At 39.0% G+C, this 15,868-nt stretch overlaps 1 protein-coding gene and 1 pseudogene across 1 annotated transcript; both read right to left on the reverse strand.

Annotated features, from left to right (window-relative positions):
• Positions 1 to 6,441: 6,441 nt before the first annotated feature.
• LOC148957206 (uncharacterized) lies at positions 6,442 to 13,331 on the reverse strand. Its single transcript, XM_089115696.1, has one exon. It carries the CDS (start codon positions 13,189 to 13,191, stop codon positions 12,607 to 12,609), a length of 585 nt encoding a protein of 194 aa, XP_088971822.1. The 5' UTR covers positions 13,192 to 13,331; the 3' UTR covers positions 6,442 to 12,606.
• LOC148957207 (uncharacterized) lies at positions 13,277 to 14,323 on the reverse strand (annotated as a pseudogene).
• Between the last annotated feature and the right edge of the window lie 1,545 nt (positions 14,324 to 15,868).

Consider the following 15,868-nt stretch of genomic DNA (forward strand, 5'->3'; position numbering starts at 1 on the left):
AGCACCATTCGTCGACATCTACATCAGAAGGCCAATGCCCAATTCGTCAACATTATCATAAAAATGCCAAAGCCCAATTACTAGACCTTTTCATCCAAAGGCCAAAGATCCATTCGTCAACATCTACATCAAAAGACCAGGGCCAAATTCGTCAACAATTTCATCAAAAGGCTGAAGCTCCATTCGTCAACATCTACATCAGAAGGCCAATGCCAATTTCGTCAACATTTTCATAAAAATGCCACAGCCCAATTACTAGACCTTTTCATCCAAAGGCCAAAGCTCCATTCGTCAACATCTACATCAAAAGACCAATGCCAAATTCGTCAACAATTTCATCAAAAGGCTGAAGCTCCATTCGTCAACATCTACATCAGAAGGCCAATGCCCAATTCGTCAACATTTTCATAAAAATGCCAAAGCTCAATTACTAGACCTTTCATCCAAAGGCCAAAGGTCCATTCGTCAACATCTACATCAAAAGACCAATGCCAAATTCGTCAACATTTTCATCAAAAGGCCAAAGGTCCATTCGTCAACATCTACATCAGAAGGCCAATGCCAATTTCGTCAACATTATCATAAAAATGCCAAAGCCCAATTACTAGACCTTTTCATCCAAAGGCCAAAGATCCATTCGTCAACATCTACATCAGAAGGCCAATGCCCAATTCGTCAACATTTTCATAAAAATACCAAAGCTCAATTACTAGACCTTTCATCCAAAGGCCAAAGGTCCATTCGTCAACATCTACATCAAAAGACCACTGCCAAATTCGTCAACATTTTCATCAAAAGGCTGAAGCACCACTCGTCGACATCTACATCAGAAGGCCAATGCCCAATTCGTCAACATTTTCATAAAAATGCCAAAGCCCAATTACTAGACCTTTTCATCCAAAGGCCAAAGGTCCATTCGTCAACATCTACATCAGAAGGCCAATGCCAATTTCGTCAACATTTTCATAAAAATGCCAAAGCCCAATTACTAGACCTTTTCATCCAAAGGCCAAAGGTCCATTCGTCAACATCTACATCAGAAGGCCAATGCCAATTTCGTCAACATTTTCATAAAAATGCCAAAGCCCAATTACTAGACCTTTCATCCAAAGGCCAAAGCTCCATTCGTCAACATCTACATCAAAAGACCAATGCCAAATTCGTCAACAATTTCATCAAAAGGCTGAAGCTCCATTCGTCGACATCTACATCAGAAGGCCAATGCCCAATTCGTCAACATTTTCATAAAAATGCCAAAGCCCAATTACTAGACCTTTTCATCCAAAGGCCAAAGGTCCATTCGTCAACATCTACATCAGAAGAACAATGCCCAATTCGTCAACATTCTCATAAAAATGCCAAAGCCCAATTACTAGACCTTTTCATCCAAAGGCCAAAGGTCCATTCGTCAACATCTACATCAGAAGGCCAATGCCCAATTCGTCAACATTTTCATAAAAATGCCAAAGCTCAATTACTAGACCTTTCATCCAAAGGCCAAAGGTCCATTCGTCAACATCTACATCAAAAGACCAATGCCAAATTCGTCAACATTTTCATCAAAAGGCTGAAGCACCATTCGTCGACATCTAGATCAGAAGGCCAATGCCCAATTCGTCAACATTATCATAAAAATGCCAAAGCCCAATTACTAGACCTTTTCATCCAAAGGCCAAAGATCCATTCGTCAACATCTACATCAAAAGACCAGGGCCAAATTCGTCAACAATTTCATCAAAAGGCTGAAGCTCCATTCGTCAACATCTACATCAGAAGGCCAATGCCAATTTCGTCAACATTTTCATAAAAATGCCAAAGCCCAATTACTAGACCTTTTCATCCAAAGGCCAAAGCTCCATTCGTCAACATCTACATCAAAAGACCAATGCCAAATTCGTCAACAATTTCATCAAAAGGCTGAAGCTCCATTCGTCAACATCTACATCAGAAGGCCAATGCCCAATTCGTCAACATTTTCATAAAAATGCCAAAGCTCAATTACTAGACCTTTCATCCAAAGGCCAAAGGTCCATTCGTCAACATCTACATCAAAAGACCAATGCCAAATTCGTCAACATTTTCATCAAAAGGCTGAAGCACCATTCGTCGACATCTACATCAGAAGGCCAATGCCCAATTCGTCAACATTATCATAAAAATGCCAAAGCCCAATTACTAGACCTTTTCATCCAAAGGCCAAAGATCCATTCGTCAACATCTACATCAGAAGGCCAATGCCCAATTCGTCAACATTTTCATAAAAATGCCAAAGCTCAATTACTAGACCTTTCATCCAAAGGCCAAAGGTCCATTCGTCAACATCTACATCAAAAGACCAATGCCAAATTCGTCAACATTTTCATCAAAAGGCTGAAGCACCATTCGTCGACATCTACATCAGAAGGCCAATGCCCAATTCGTCAACATTTTCATAAAAATGCCAAAGCCCAATTACTAGACCTTTTCATCCAAAGGCCAAAGGTCCATTCGTCAACATCTACATCATAAGGCCAATGCCAATTTCGTCAACATTTTCATAAAAATGCCAAAACCCAATTACTAGACCTTTTCATCCAAAGGCCAAAGCTCCATTGGTAAACATCTACATCAAAAGACCAATGCCAAATTCGTCAACATTTTCATCAAAAGGCTAAAGCTCCATTCGTCGACATCTACATCAGAAGGCCAATGCCCAATTCGTCAACATTTTCATAAAAATGCCAAAGCCCAATTACTAGACCTTTTCATCCAAAGGCCAAAGGTCCATTCGTCAACATCTACATCAGAAGGCCAATGCCCAATTCGTCAACATTTTCATAAAAATGCCAAAGCTCAATTACTAGACCTTTCATCCAAAGGCCAAAGGTCCATTCGTCAACATCTACATCAAAAGACCAATGCCAAATTCGTCAACATTTTCATCAAAAGGCTGAAGCACCATTCGTCGACATCTACATCAGAAGGCCAATGCCCAATTCGTCAACATTTTCATAAAAATGCCAAAGCCCAATTACTAGACCTTTCATCCAAAGGCCAAAGGTCCATTCGTCAACATCTACATCAAAAGACCAATGCCAATTTCGTCAACATTTTCATAAAAATGCCAAAGACCAATTACTAGACCTTTTCATCCAAAGGCCAAAGGTCCATTCGTCAACATCTACATCAGAAGGCCAATGCCAATTTCGTCAACATTTTCATAAAAATGCCAAAGCCCAATTACTAGACCTTTTCATCCAAAAGCCAAAGGTCCATTCGTCAACATCTACATCAGAAGGCCAATGCCCAATTCGTCAACATTTTCATAAAAATGCCAAAACCCAATTACTTGACCTTTTCATCCAAAGGCCAAAGGTCCATTCGTCAACATCTACATCAGAAGGCCAATGCCCAATTCGTCAACATTCTCATAAAAATGCCAAAGCCCAATTACTAGACCTTTCATCCAAAGGCCAAAGGTCCATTCGTCAATATCTACATCAGAAGGCCAATGCCAATTTCGTCAACATTATCATAAAAATGCCAAAACCCAATTACTAGACCTTTTCATCTAAAGGCCAAAGATCCATTCGTCAACATCTACATCAGAAGGCCAATGCCCAATTCGTCAACATTTTCATAAAAATGCCAAAGCTCAATTACTAGACCTTTCATCCAAAGGCCAAAGGTCCATTCGTCAACATCTACATCAAAAGACCAATGCCAAATTCGTCAACATTTTCATCAAAAGGCTGAAGCACCATTCGTCGACATCTACATCAGAAGGCCAATGCCCAATTCGTCAACATTATCATAAAAATGCCAAAGCCCAATTACTAGACCTTTTCATCCAAAGGCCAAAGATCCATTCGTCAACATCTACATCAAAAGACCAGGGCCAAATTCGTCAACAATTTCATCAAAAGGCTGAAGCTCCATTCGTCAACATCTACATCAGAAGGCCAATGCCAATTTCGTCAACATTTTCATAAAAATGCCACAGCCCAATTACTAGACCTTTTCATCCAAAGGCCAAAGCTCCATTCGTCAACATCTACATCAAAAGACCAATGCCAAATTCGTCAACAATTTCATCAAAAGGCTGAAGCTCCATTCGTCAACATCTACATCAGAAGGCCAATGCCCAATTCGTCAACATTTTCATAAAAATGCCAAAGCTCAATTACTAGACCTTTCATCCAAAGGCCAAAGGTCCATTCGTCAACATCTACATCAAAAGACCAATGCCAAATTCGTCAACATTTTCATCAAAAGGCCAAAGGTCCATTCGTCAACATCTACATCAGAAGGCCAATGCCAATTTCGTCAACATTATCATAAAAATGCCAAAGCCCAATTACTAGACCTTTTCATCCAAAGGCCAAAGATCCATTCGTCAACATCTACATCAGAAGGCCAATGCCCAATTCGTCAACATTTTCATAAAAATACCAAAGCTCAATTACTAGACCTTTCATCCAAAGGCCAAAGGTCCATTCGTCAACATCTACATCAAAAGACCACTGCCAAATTCGTCAACATTTTCATCAAAAGGCTGAAGCACCACTCGTCGACATCTACATCAGAAGGCCAATGCCCAATTCGTCAACATTTTCATAAAAATGCCAAAGCCCAATTACTAGACCTTTTCATCCAAAGGCCAAAGGTCCATTCGTCAACATCTACATCAGAAGGCCAATGCCAATTTCGTCAACATTTTCATAAAAATGCCAAAGCCCAATTACTAGACCTTTTCATCCAAAGGCCAAAGGTCCATTCGTCAACATCTACATCAGAAGGCCAATGCCAATTTCGTCAACATTTTCATAAAAATGCCAAAGCCCAATTACTAGACCTTTCATCCAAAGGCCAAAGCTCCATTCGTCAACATCTACATCAAAAGACCAATGCCAAATTCGTCAACAATTTCATCAAAAGGCTGAAGCTCCATTCGTCGACATCTACATCAGAAGGCCAATGCCCAATTCGTCAACATTTTCATAAAAATGCCAAAGCCCAATTACTAGACCTTTTCATCCAAAGGCCAAAGGTCCATTCGTCAACATCTACATCAGAAGAACAATGCCCAATTCGTCAACATTCTCATAAAAATGCCAAAGCCCAATTACTAGACCTTTTCATCCAAAGGCCAAAGGTCCATTCGTCAACATCTACATCAGAAGGCCAATGCCCAATTCGTCAACATTTTCATAAAAATGCCAAAGCCCAATTACTAGACCTTTCATCCAAAGGCCAAAGGTCCATTCGTCAACATCTACATCAGAAGGCCAATGCCCAATTCGTCAACATTTTCATAAAAATGCCAAAGCTCAATTACTAGACCTTTCATCCAAAGGCCAAAGGTCCATTCGTCAACATCTACATCAGAAGGCCAATGCCCAATTCGTCAACATTATCATAAAAATGCCAAAGCCCAATTACTAGACCTTTTCATCCAAAGGCCAAAGATCCATTCGTCAACATCTACATCAGAAGGCCAATGCACAATTCGTCAACATTCTCATAAAAATGCCAAAGCCCAATTACTAGATCTTTTCATCCAAAGGCCAAAGCTCCATTGGTCAACATCTACATCAAAAGACCAATGCCAAATTCGTCAACCTTTTCATAAAAATGCGAAAGCCCAATTACTAGACCTTTTCATCCAAAGGCCAAAGCTCCATTGGTCAACATCTACATCAAAAGACCAATGCCAAATTCGTCAACCTTTTCATAAAAATGCGAAAGCCCAATTACTAGACCTTTTCATCCAAAGGCCAAAGGTCCATTCGTCAACATCTACATCAGAAGGCCAATGCCCAATTCGTCAACATTCTCATAAAAATGCCAAAGCCCAATTACTAGACCTTTTCATCCAAAGGCCAAAGCTCCATTGGTCAACATTTACATCAGAAGGCCAATGCCCAATTCGTCAACATTCTCATAAAAATGCCAAAGCCCAATTACTAGACCTTTTCATCCAAAGGCCAAAGGTCCATTCGTCAAAATCTACATCAAAAGACCAATGCCAAATTCGTCAACAATTTCATCCAAAGGCCAAAGCTCCATTGGTCAACATCTACATCAAAAGACCAATGCCCAATTCGTCAACATTTTCATTAAAAGGCTGAAGCTCCATTCGTCGACATCTACATCAGAAGGCCAATGCCCAATTCGTCAACATTTTCATAAAAATGCCAAAGCCCAATTACTAGACCTTTTCATCCAAAGGCCAAAGGTCTATTCGTCTACATCTACATCAGAAGGCCAATGCCAATTTCGTCAACATTTTCATAAAAATGCCAAAGCCCAATTACTAGACCTTTTCATCCAAAGGCCAAAGGTCCATTCGTCAACATCTACATCAAAAGACCAATGCCCAATTCGTCAACATTTTCATTAAAAGGCTGAAGCTCCATTCGTCGACATTTTCATCCGAAGGCAAAAGTCCCAATCTTCGACATCTTCATCAAAAGGCTAAAATCCCACTGGTTAGCCTTTTCATCAATAGAAAGAAGCCCTATCTGTCGACATCTTCATCAAAAGACCAATGCCTCATTGGTCGAAATCTTCATTAAAAGAACAAAGCCTTATCTCCCGACATCTTCATCCAAAGTCTAAAGTCCCATTCGTCCAAATCCTTATCATAATAGCAATGCCACATTTATTGACATCCTCATCGAAAGACAACATCCCCATTCGTCTAACTCTTCATCAAACGGCAAAAGTCCCATTATTTTACATCTTCATCAAAAGACGAAAGCCCCATTTGTTGACATCTCCATGAAAAGTCCAAAGCTCCATTCGTCGACATCTACATCGTAAGGCCAAGGCTCTATTCGTCGATATTTTAATGCGAAGGCCAAAGTCCCATTCTTCAACATGTTCATCAAACGGCATAGCATCATTTTTTTCTTCAGCATCTTCATCAAACGGCTAAAATCCCATTCATCGGCATTTTCATCAAAAGAACAAAGTCCCATCCTTCGATATCTTCATTCAAAGACCCAAGCACAGTTTTTTTGCTGTTTTTTCTTCATCTTCATCAAAAGACCAAAGTCCCATTCATCGGCATTTTCTTCAAAAGACCAAAGCCCCAGTCCTCGACATCTTCATCAGAGTTGCTGAATTCTTCGAGTTTCACAAAAAAAGCAAAAATATACTCAAGTCTTTGATTGCTGATCATTTAAAAATCTAAAAATATTTGCTGATTCCTCAAACTAACTTTTTTTTAGCTCAATGGGTTGGATTGGCAAAGAAGCTGTCCATATGGGACTTTAGCCTGATTTCTTTGACTTTAATAGATGCCATGTAAGCCTTTTCCCTGGAATTTGTCACCTTTATCAAAACATTATCTTGCTGGAAATCTTTCCCCTTGTCTACAAGAAGAGTTAATCTCTCAAACATATGTCAAAATATACGTATGAGCCCAGTTTGGAGTTATCGATGGTTGCAAGAAATGTTAGCTATTCATACTTATTTGCAAATTTTCAATAAAAGTGTCGATTTTCGGATTCTGCGCTGCAAAAAAGTGTCATATTTCTGCACGATAAGCCAGAAATATTGCATACTTTTGATAGTATTATAGCATTAGATACATCAATTCATTCCTTATATTTGGATTTCCTGGAAGATTTTGGCCTAAAAAGTTGCATTTCGTTTTTGAAACCTTAAAATAGCATTTACGACTTACAAATACGTTAAGAGTAAACATATTGCAGTTTAATTTCTGAAACTAAACTGGTATTGAAGGCATCACTGCATGCCAGAGATATGTTACCTGGAATTTTTGGCAACAGAACACCTTTTCTCGGATCCAACAACTAAAAAGAGAAAATCGAACGAAAAACAGCAGTGTTTTAGAAACAAAGTCGATTGGGTGATGTGTGTACTGTAATGGCATCAAAACATTCCAGATATGGATGTTTCCTGGAATTTTTGGCTTAGGAACATTTATTTTCGACAACTATTACCTAGGGATCTGTTGAAAAATCGTATATAACATGATGATTCAATGGGATGACAATTCGACATAGACTATAAAGCGAATGGTGAAAAAAGGCAGTGGATTAGGACATCAAGTTATTTCCCAAGCTAAATAAAAAAATGAAAGATTCTTTTATAATACGCCAGAAAGAGTCTCTCATAAAAAATTTAAACTGTTTTAGTTTCAATTAGGCATCATGCAAAGTATTAGGAATTCTACGTAAAGTAAAAGTTTTGGTAACTATGACAGCATCCAGCTGATTTTTTAGGGTTCAAAGAAAATCTAGCTGCTAAATTAGTGTTTTTCTTTACCTTTAAGACTAGGATTGTGAAAATGAATACGAAAAGCACTTTGTAAGCAAAAGCAATGACTTACAGCAAAAACATACAGATTTTGTACATCTTTAATGAAAGAGCAGCTGCAAAGTTTAGTGCTAACATGGAATACATAAAAGGCAAACAATTTCGGACACAAAAATTTCGGACAAAATATCTTCGGACGTTTTTCAAAGTTATTTCGGACGTTTCCAGAGAAATTTCGGACGAATACAAAAAAGCATGTATTTAGTTTTTTTTAATGCTTTAAAAAGATATCTTAAGGCTAACTCTTATAAGTTCGTTTAAACGGTTCATTACTGCTTATAAGTGTTTGAATGGGTCCTCGTCAGGAACTTCAATTGTGGCAATGGGAATGATGCCTGCTATTTCAAAGGCCTTAATAATCATTGATCGGTTGTTTTGCATGTGACCATAAAAGCTGATCAAGCAACGTGCATCCAAAGGCTTGACGATGGACAGCTTCGTCTCGATGCTCACTGAGAACACATACATTCCCCTTTTGATTTTCTTTTTTCACCTGCTCATTATACCAATTTTCAAATTTTCGTTTCAAAAACTGCTTTGCATGGCCATTTACATTCAGATCAAATGGCTGGAAGTTGGCCGTAAGGTTTTTCGGCTCTAAAACAAACGCACAATTGTTTTCTCGCATCACATCTTTAACTCGTTCTGTTGACTGTCCTTTGAAGAAATCTAATATCAAAAGAGCTTTTTGATCATGTGATAGTTTAAGATGCTGACTCTTCGCTGAAAAATATGGGAACAGCACTTTCTCCAGATGTTCAATCGCAGATTCTTCGCAGCTCCAATGATTTGGGGGTATGAGTGACACTAAATCCTTCTGGGGAGTCGATTCCATTCGGGTGGCAACGGTCAGTTTTTTCGGCATAAATTAGCTGCATTGGTAGAAAGTCACCATCTGCACCCACTATGAAGGTTCCAGTGATCTGTTTCTTTTTACCTTTCCCGACGATTAGCACAGATTTTGTGCCTTGTACTGCAAGAGTTGTGTAGCTAGTACACACGTATGAAAGTGGTGTTTGGTCAAAATTCAAAATTATTTCTTCTGAAATGCTGTGGATGTCAACCTCCGTTTTAATATTACGCTGAAAGGTGAATTTTTCTTCTTTTAGCAAAGCCAGCGCAACAGGGGTTTTGCAGGTAGTTGCCATACACCTTTTCATTCTTTGCTTTGACGATCCATTTCATTAAGGATGTTTCTTGCCCATGCGTCACTGAACGACAAATGTCCGCCATTTTCTACAAGCTGCATTCTGTCATTGGCAATGACAATTCTTTGGCAATGGCGTTAGTTACGGATCTGCTTATTGGTGCCCCTTTCAGTCGAAAAGACTTCACTGTATCCATAGTTTTCTCCATCAGGTGTTCGGGAAGGAGTTTGGGTCTTCCTTGTTTTCTTGAATGAATTTTAGTTACATTTTCATCCGTTGATTCCAACTTTTTGTACGAGTTTTTAAACTCAAAAAACAGTTTGCTTCTTCAGGATTGGGTACACTCCAGCAAAGTGCTTCAAGGCACTCGCAATTCCATACTTATGTGCTTCTCCAATTGCTGCTCTTTGTTCAGGCTTCAATCTTATGCAGCATTTTCTTGTTCCAGATCCCTGAGCCTCTGCTTTCTCTAATTGACTTTTGACATTCTTTGCTTCACATCCAGTTAAATTAATTGTTTCACAGCACTGTCATTTTCCTCTCCAATAACATTCCAAAGTACGTCGGACGGTTTTGTTTTCTTGAAATAGTTGTAGATCGACATCATGAAATGTTTAGAACTAAGCACAGTATGATCGCTCCGGTAAAGGACGAAGGAGAGTGAGATTGAATACAGTATATGAAGTCCCAACACTCAAATGGGAGGATCTATCGGCGTTAAGATCTGGAGAAATTCCAATCTTTTCATAGAGTAGGTAGGGCATATTCCTCGTGAAATTTCCCGTTTTGTCTGATATTTTCTGAATTATGGTTGAAAAGTAGACGCAAAAGTTCACTCAGAACGTCATAGGCGGTCCCTAATACCATCAGGTGGACTAGAAATAGTATTAGTGGCAAAGTTTGCAATATCTGATGAAAAACGAAGGTATCTTGCCCATCTATCCACACTAATCCAAAGGAATTACAAGGTCAACGAAGAGGATATGGACCAAGAAAATGGACAAGAGAACGAAGATGATATAGGCCAATTTGAGGATGATCAAGCTGACGAGGACGATATTCTCATTTTAGAGAATGACAAGGCTGATTTTAGATAAATGTAGTTACAAGAATACAATTTCTTATCACTCGGTGGCTCTCTCAACACTTTCTTTCCCTTCGTGCGGTTTTGTACGCGTTTTTTATTTTATAAGAAACCTAGCTCAGGCCCTACTAGTAGAAGTTTCTTAAATTTTCTATTGTTTTCTATTGTTAATGAAGAAAAAAATATATATATAAATAAGATAAAAAAAATATATATAATGGTGTTTTAATGAGGGAGCAAATTTGCGATGGCTTAGCGACATATAGCAATAATCTGAGAAGGCAAAAAGCTATCGTGAAACAATAAAATTTATGCTTTGACAGTCGACCGTCACCACAAAGTGACAGCTTTTTATTTCTTTATAATATATTGACAAGTCGATAACTTCTAAGGATGAAATTGCAACTCACCCCTCCCGATTGACTTTCAACTGGCTGCTCGAATAATCGAATCGTTTTGCACGTGCGACTTTTATCAATGAAAACAATGAACAGTTCGTCTGGTTTTCAGTTCTATACGTTTTAATCTTTTCACTGATTAAGTGTTGAACCTGCTCAGGCGCATGTCTTCAGAGATAACGAATGGAACTGTTTTTATAAACAGAATCATTAACAAAATAAGTCCTTTTACTAACAAGTATCAAAGCAAAATTCTGTCTAAAAGTTATCTTTCTGTGCCACTACTAGCCATTTTGCAATAAAAATTAGAGATCTTGAAAATTCAGAAATATGGAAATTTTAAAACAGAATAAATAACGACATGGAAAATGGAAGAACAAGGGCGCAAGATTACCTCAATTTTTCAAAACAGCTATCTAATTTTATCAAAAACATAACTTGCTAGATTTTAGAAATATATTACTTTCAAATGATTTCGAAAATTTCTTATTAGTTACTATTAATTGGCTGTCTCTTGGATCCTTGCACCCACTCTACTATACAAGGACAGTCCTAAACAAATGTTTGATAGGGACCAAAGCGAGCGAAAGTTTGCTAATGTTTGAGGCAACCCTTCGTTTTGTAGTAAAGCAGCATACGCGATAAAGATAACGTTCTATGCAGATGCTTTTTGATTCGAAGACGGGGGATTGTCACTCAATAGAATGCTTTCTTTTGGTTTTATCCCTAACTTTGTACCATCAAATCTATAATATTGTAGCCATTAATTTACTAACTCGAGAATGAGATACCAATGCAGTATAAATGGCATCTCGAAGCTCCCTCAAAAATATGCCATAGACATCAGAAGATCAGTCATGCGGTTACGTTCCCACATCATCGAGAGCGAGTTGGGCCGTTGGTGCATCGGCGCAAATCGCTCAACCTACCTTAAAAGGGTTACTAGGGAAGTTATACATTAACCCCAAATATGATTGTTATTGGGAGGGAATAGACAGGAAAAGCCTCTTTTCCCCACCATAGAGCTCGAAGAGTTCTCTCCCATTCCTGACCCTAACCCTACAGTGGGAAACGTAGCCTCAAGAACACCATATCTACCAGCGATGGAAAATGCTCCCAAAGACGACGAAACCACGTTTTTATTCAGTCACTCGAAAGAGCGAGATTTCGAATATAAACCCTCTGCCTTAGAAAATACTTAGAAAGAAAGTAAGATGTTTTTGACCGGAAAACCTTAGCAGGTGCCATGATATTGATTTAGTCGCTCAAGAAACGGAGTGAGACTCACACACTCTTATCTTGCTCAACATGAGCAATAACAACATGCTTCTACTGGCTCAACATGAGGAAACACACTCCTTTAAAACTTGCTCTACGCGAGCAATGCACAATCAAAGAAAAATAGAAAGATATAGGAAAGCAAAAATTAAAACTTGCACAACACGAGCAACTCAATTACTCAAAAATTTGCTCATCCCGAGCCAAATTACAATAAATGAAAAGTAATGCAATAAAACTTTCACCTTGCTCAACACGAGCAAACACACTCATTAAAACTAGCTCTACACGAGCCAACACATCCACTCAAACCTGCTCAACATGAGCAATGCACAATCATAGAATGATGTAAAAATACTAAATCAATAATTTAAATCGTAGCGACACCCACACGAAAACTATGCAGAGTGTAATTTCCTTTAAAGCCACATTGCTCTAAACACATTTTTAGCCTACCAAATAAGTGGCTCTTAGTTAGAGGAGAAAAATTGTCAAGCACAAACAAGGGGCCCCCACTATTACCCTGAGACCATAGATAAGACATTAAGGCTTCAACTGGACAAATAATTGAATCTGACCGGGAAAGTACTAGAGTACACCCCTTACCAAACTGGTCTGTCTTAGAAAAACGAAGACTTAGAAAAACGGTTTGGGGATAAAATGCCCTGTCAATCGATAAATCAGCTAAAGCCAGATATCTACCTCTAGCTAAATTCTCCTTGGAAGTTGTGAATTCCGCCGAACGAAGGAAACCAAACAAGGCGGTACAGCAAGCAGCCCAAAACATCCTATCATTAAATTTACCAAAATCAAGGCTAGACTTAATCCCGGCTAAAATTACGGGAGGGGGGATAGGTAGCTTAGAAATCTTAGACCTAGATTGAGACCTGGCTGCCCCTTTGAGCACCATGGGTATTCGACAAGAGGCAAGCAAAGGGTCTGAGTATCCATGCATAATATGGAGTGACCTTATGGCGGATAAATAAACACGAACAGTCGAAGGTTGACACCTATCATTCAAGAAACCAATAAAACGGAGAATAGTCAATTCAGAAGCAGGCAGAGGAGAACCATTACTGTTCAAAAAATTGAACTGAAAAAAAAAACGTAAGGAAACGTTTCTGCGCACAACAATACGTTTTCTGAGTGGAATTGGCTAGTGACTTTTTTAAAAGAGATTGCCATTTTTCATCCAAGGAGGAAACAGCACTTGTGTCAGTGAATCCAAAGGAACTTTCTGTCTGCGCATCGTTTTTGTTGCTGATTCTAGAAACTCCTTGAATTTGAAACGTGATAAGGCGTCAGCTTGAGCATTTTGTGAGCCTTTGATATGAGAGCTTGTGAATGAAAAAACCAACAAAATTGCGGAAATAGATAGCTCCCTTAATAGGTACGCCAGATGAAGATCCTTACATGAACCTCTCCGTAAACATGTCACAACAGCCAAATTATCACTCTTAAACTCAACAATTTTCTGCTTCCAATTGGAGCCCCAAATAAGCGCAGCAAGAACAATAGGTACCAATTCTTTGACAGCAATGCTTAAAGAATCAGCACCCTCAGGCCATTCACCAGTGAACCATTCGTTATTGTAAAATGAACCGAAGCCAAGACTACCAGCAGCATCAGATGTGACAAAAATATTTGGAGCAACTTCGTAACCATTAAACTGAAATAAACTGCGACCATTCCATTTGTCAAATAAAGCATTCCACCAATTTAAATCATATCTTTCCCATGTGGTAAGATGAATAAAATGCCGCAACTCAAAAACAGAATGAGCACGATCAATTAGACGACGTGAAAATACTCTGCTCAACAGGATATTGAAGAAGGCCAACTAAAGACAAAAGTTGTCTTCTCGTACCTGATTTGCGATTTTTCCAAAACTCTAGTAATGACTTAACTTTCTTAATCTTTTTGGCGGGCAAAGAAATTTCCATCTTAATAGAATCAATCTCGAAACCAAGATAAGTTAAGCCAGTGGCGGGGCCTTCAGTTTTTTCTTCCGCCAACGGAACTCCAAGCAGATTGCAGACTGCAACACACTTGGTCAACTTATCCTTGCAATCAGTAGCACCAGGTTTTCAAAGAAAAAGAAAGTCATCCAAATAATGCTGCATAAAAGAAACTGATGTTTCGTTGATCAAAATATGCTGCAGAACATCCGCAAAACTAGAAAAAATCTTAGGAGCTGATCTGAGACCAAACGGCAAGGCACAATCTATATAAAATTTGTCGCGCCACTGCATGCCCAAAAACATCCTATCATGGTAAAAAACAGGCAGTTGTCTATAAGCTCTTCTACTGTCGAACTTTACCATAACAGTACCTTGGCCAAATTCTATGATTTTGGAAAAAGCATCGGAAATACCACAAAATTAAACATTCGTATGTTCATTAGGTATGTGACAGTTGACACTTTGGTGTTTAGGAAACGGAAAATCCCTAGTAAGTCGCCATTTTCCAGGTTCAGATTTTGGAATAACACCAAATCGATTTATCACTAAATTCTGCAAGGGGGTACATCAAAACAATTGAACCGAAAGCCATTTCATCACGTAAATAATTGTCAATAATTTCTGGTTGCGTTAAGGCTGAAGGGCAATTGCGAGATGCAGATTCCGGATGATCACCCACAAGACCTATATTAAAACCAATAGAGAGGCCTTGCAGGAGCCATTGACCAAGTTCATGAGGGAAACGAGACAAAAAAGAACGCCACGCGCAAATTTTCAAAGGAGTTATACACGAAGGATGCGGTAGCTCAACAGAAGAATTAAAAATGTTTTCATGAAATAGTCACTAATGCTTTTTGCTCTTGCCAGGCGGCGTAAACGCACCAAGCCTCCGACCAGTCCAAAAAGGAGCGGATGGGCTGTAAATCTGTGAACTTTTTACACCTAACTAGCTTAGATAGATGAGCACCAACTGGTTCCACTGTAGGCAAATGAATATGGTTGACGGCCTTAATAAAACAAATTCAATAAACAAGTCCTTGGCAACCAACTTTACTAAATAATCAGGAATAAGGGGAACTGCACCACAGATTGTAAGACCTGGTGAGGAAGCCTGTGTCATAAACAGCTGTGAGGTCACGCTTAACCAGTCCTTCGGCAAAACCAATGAAGGAGTTACAGAGGGGCAATTGCTATCGGAAAAATGGCTGCCAAGAAACTGACTAGAAGAACTTGGTCCTTGGCTGGCAAAATTTGCTGTCCCTGACGATGAAACAGCGATAAAAGGTGGAGCACTTGACGACAAACTAGGCACCGAATGAAAATTCAAACTCATACCTGAGTTCTGAGTTGACATGGATTGTAAACGAACAAGAGCTTTCCAAAGAAGACTCTGCTGCTCAGCCATGATACCAGCATTGAAAAATCTACCAAAATACAATAAAACAGCCTAGTTGAATTGTGGCTTCACCAAGCAAGATGAGACCCACGCTATGCCAAAACGTTAAATACCCCTAGATTAACCAAGGGAATAAAAACGCCACGAAACACACATCTAACCCTAGATTAACAAATCAAATTCTCAGGAGGCAGAAAACTCCCCGCATTGCCCTTAAACTAGTAGAGCAGGTACAAGGAAAAAACGCGAGGAAGCATGGCACAAGAAAACATAAC

This window comes from Rhopilema esculentum, unplaced genomic scaffold, assembly GCF_057945365.1.
Source record: "Rhopilema esculentum isolate cy_ngs unplaced genomic scaffold, ASM5794536v1 HiC_scaffold_36, whole genome shotgun sequence".
Classification (NCBI taxonomy): Eukaryota; Metazoa; Cnidaria; class Scyphozoa; order Rhizostomeae; family Rhizostomatidae; genus Rhopilema; species Rhopilema esculentum.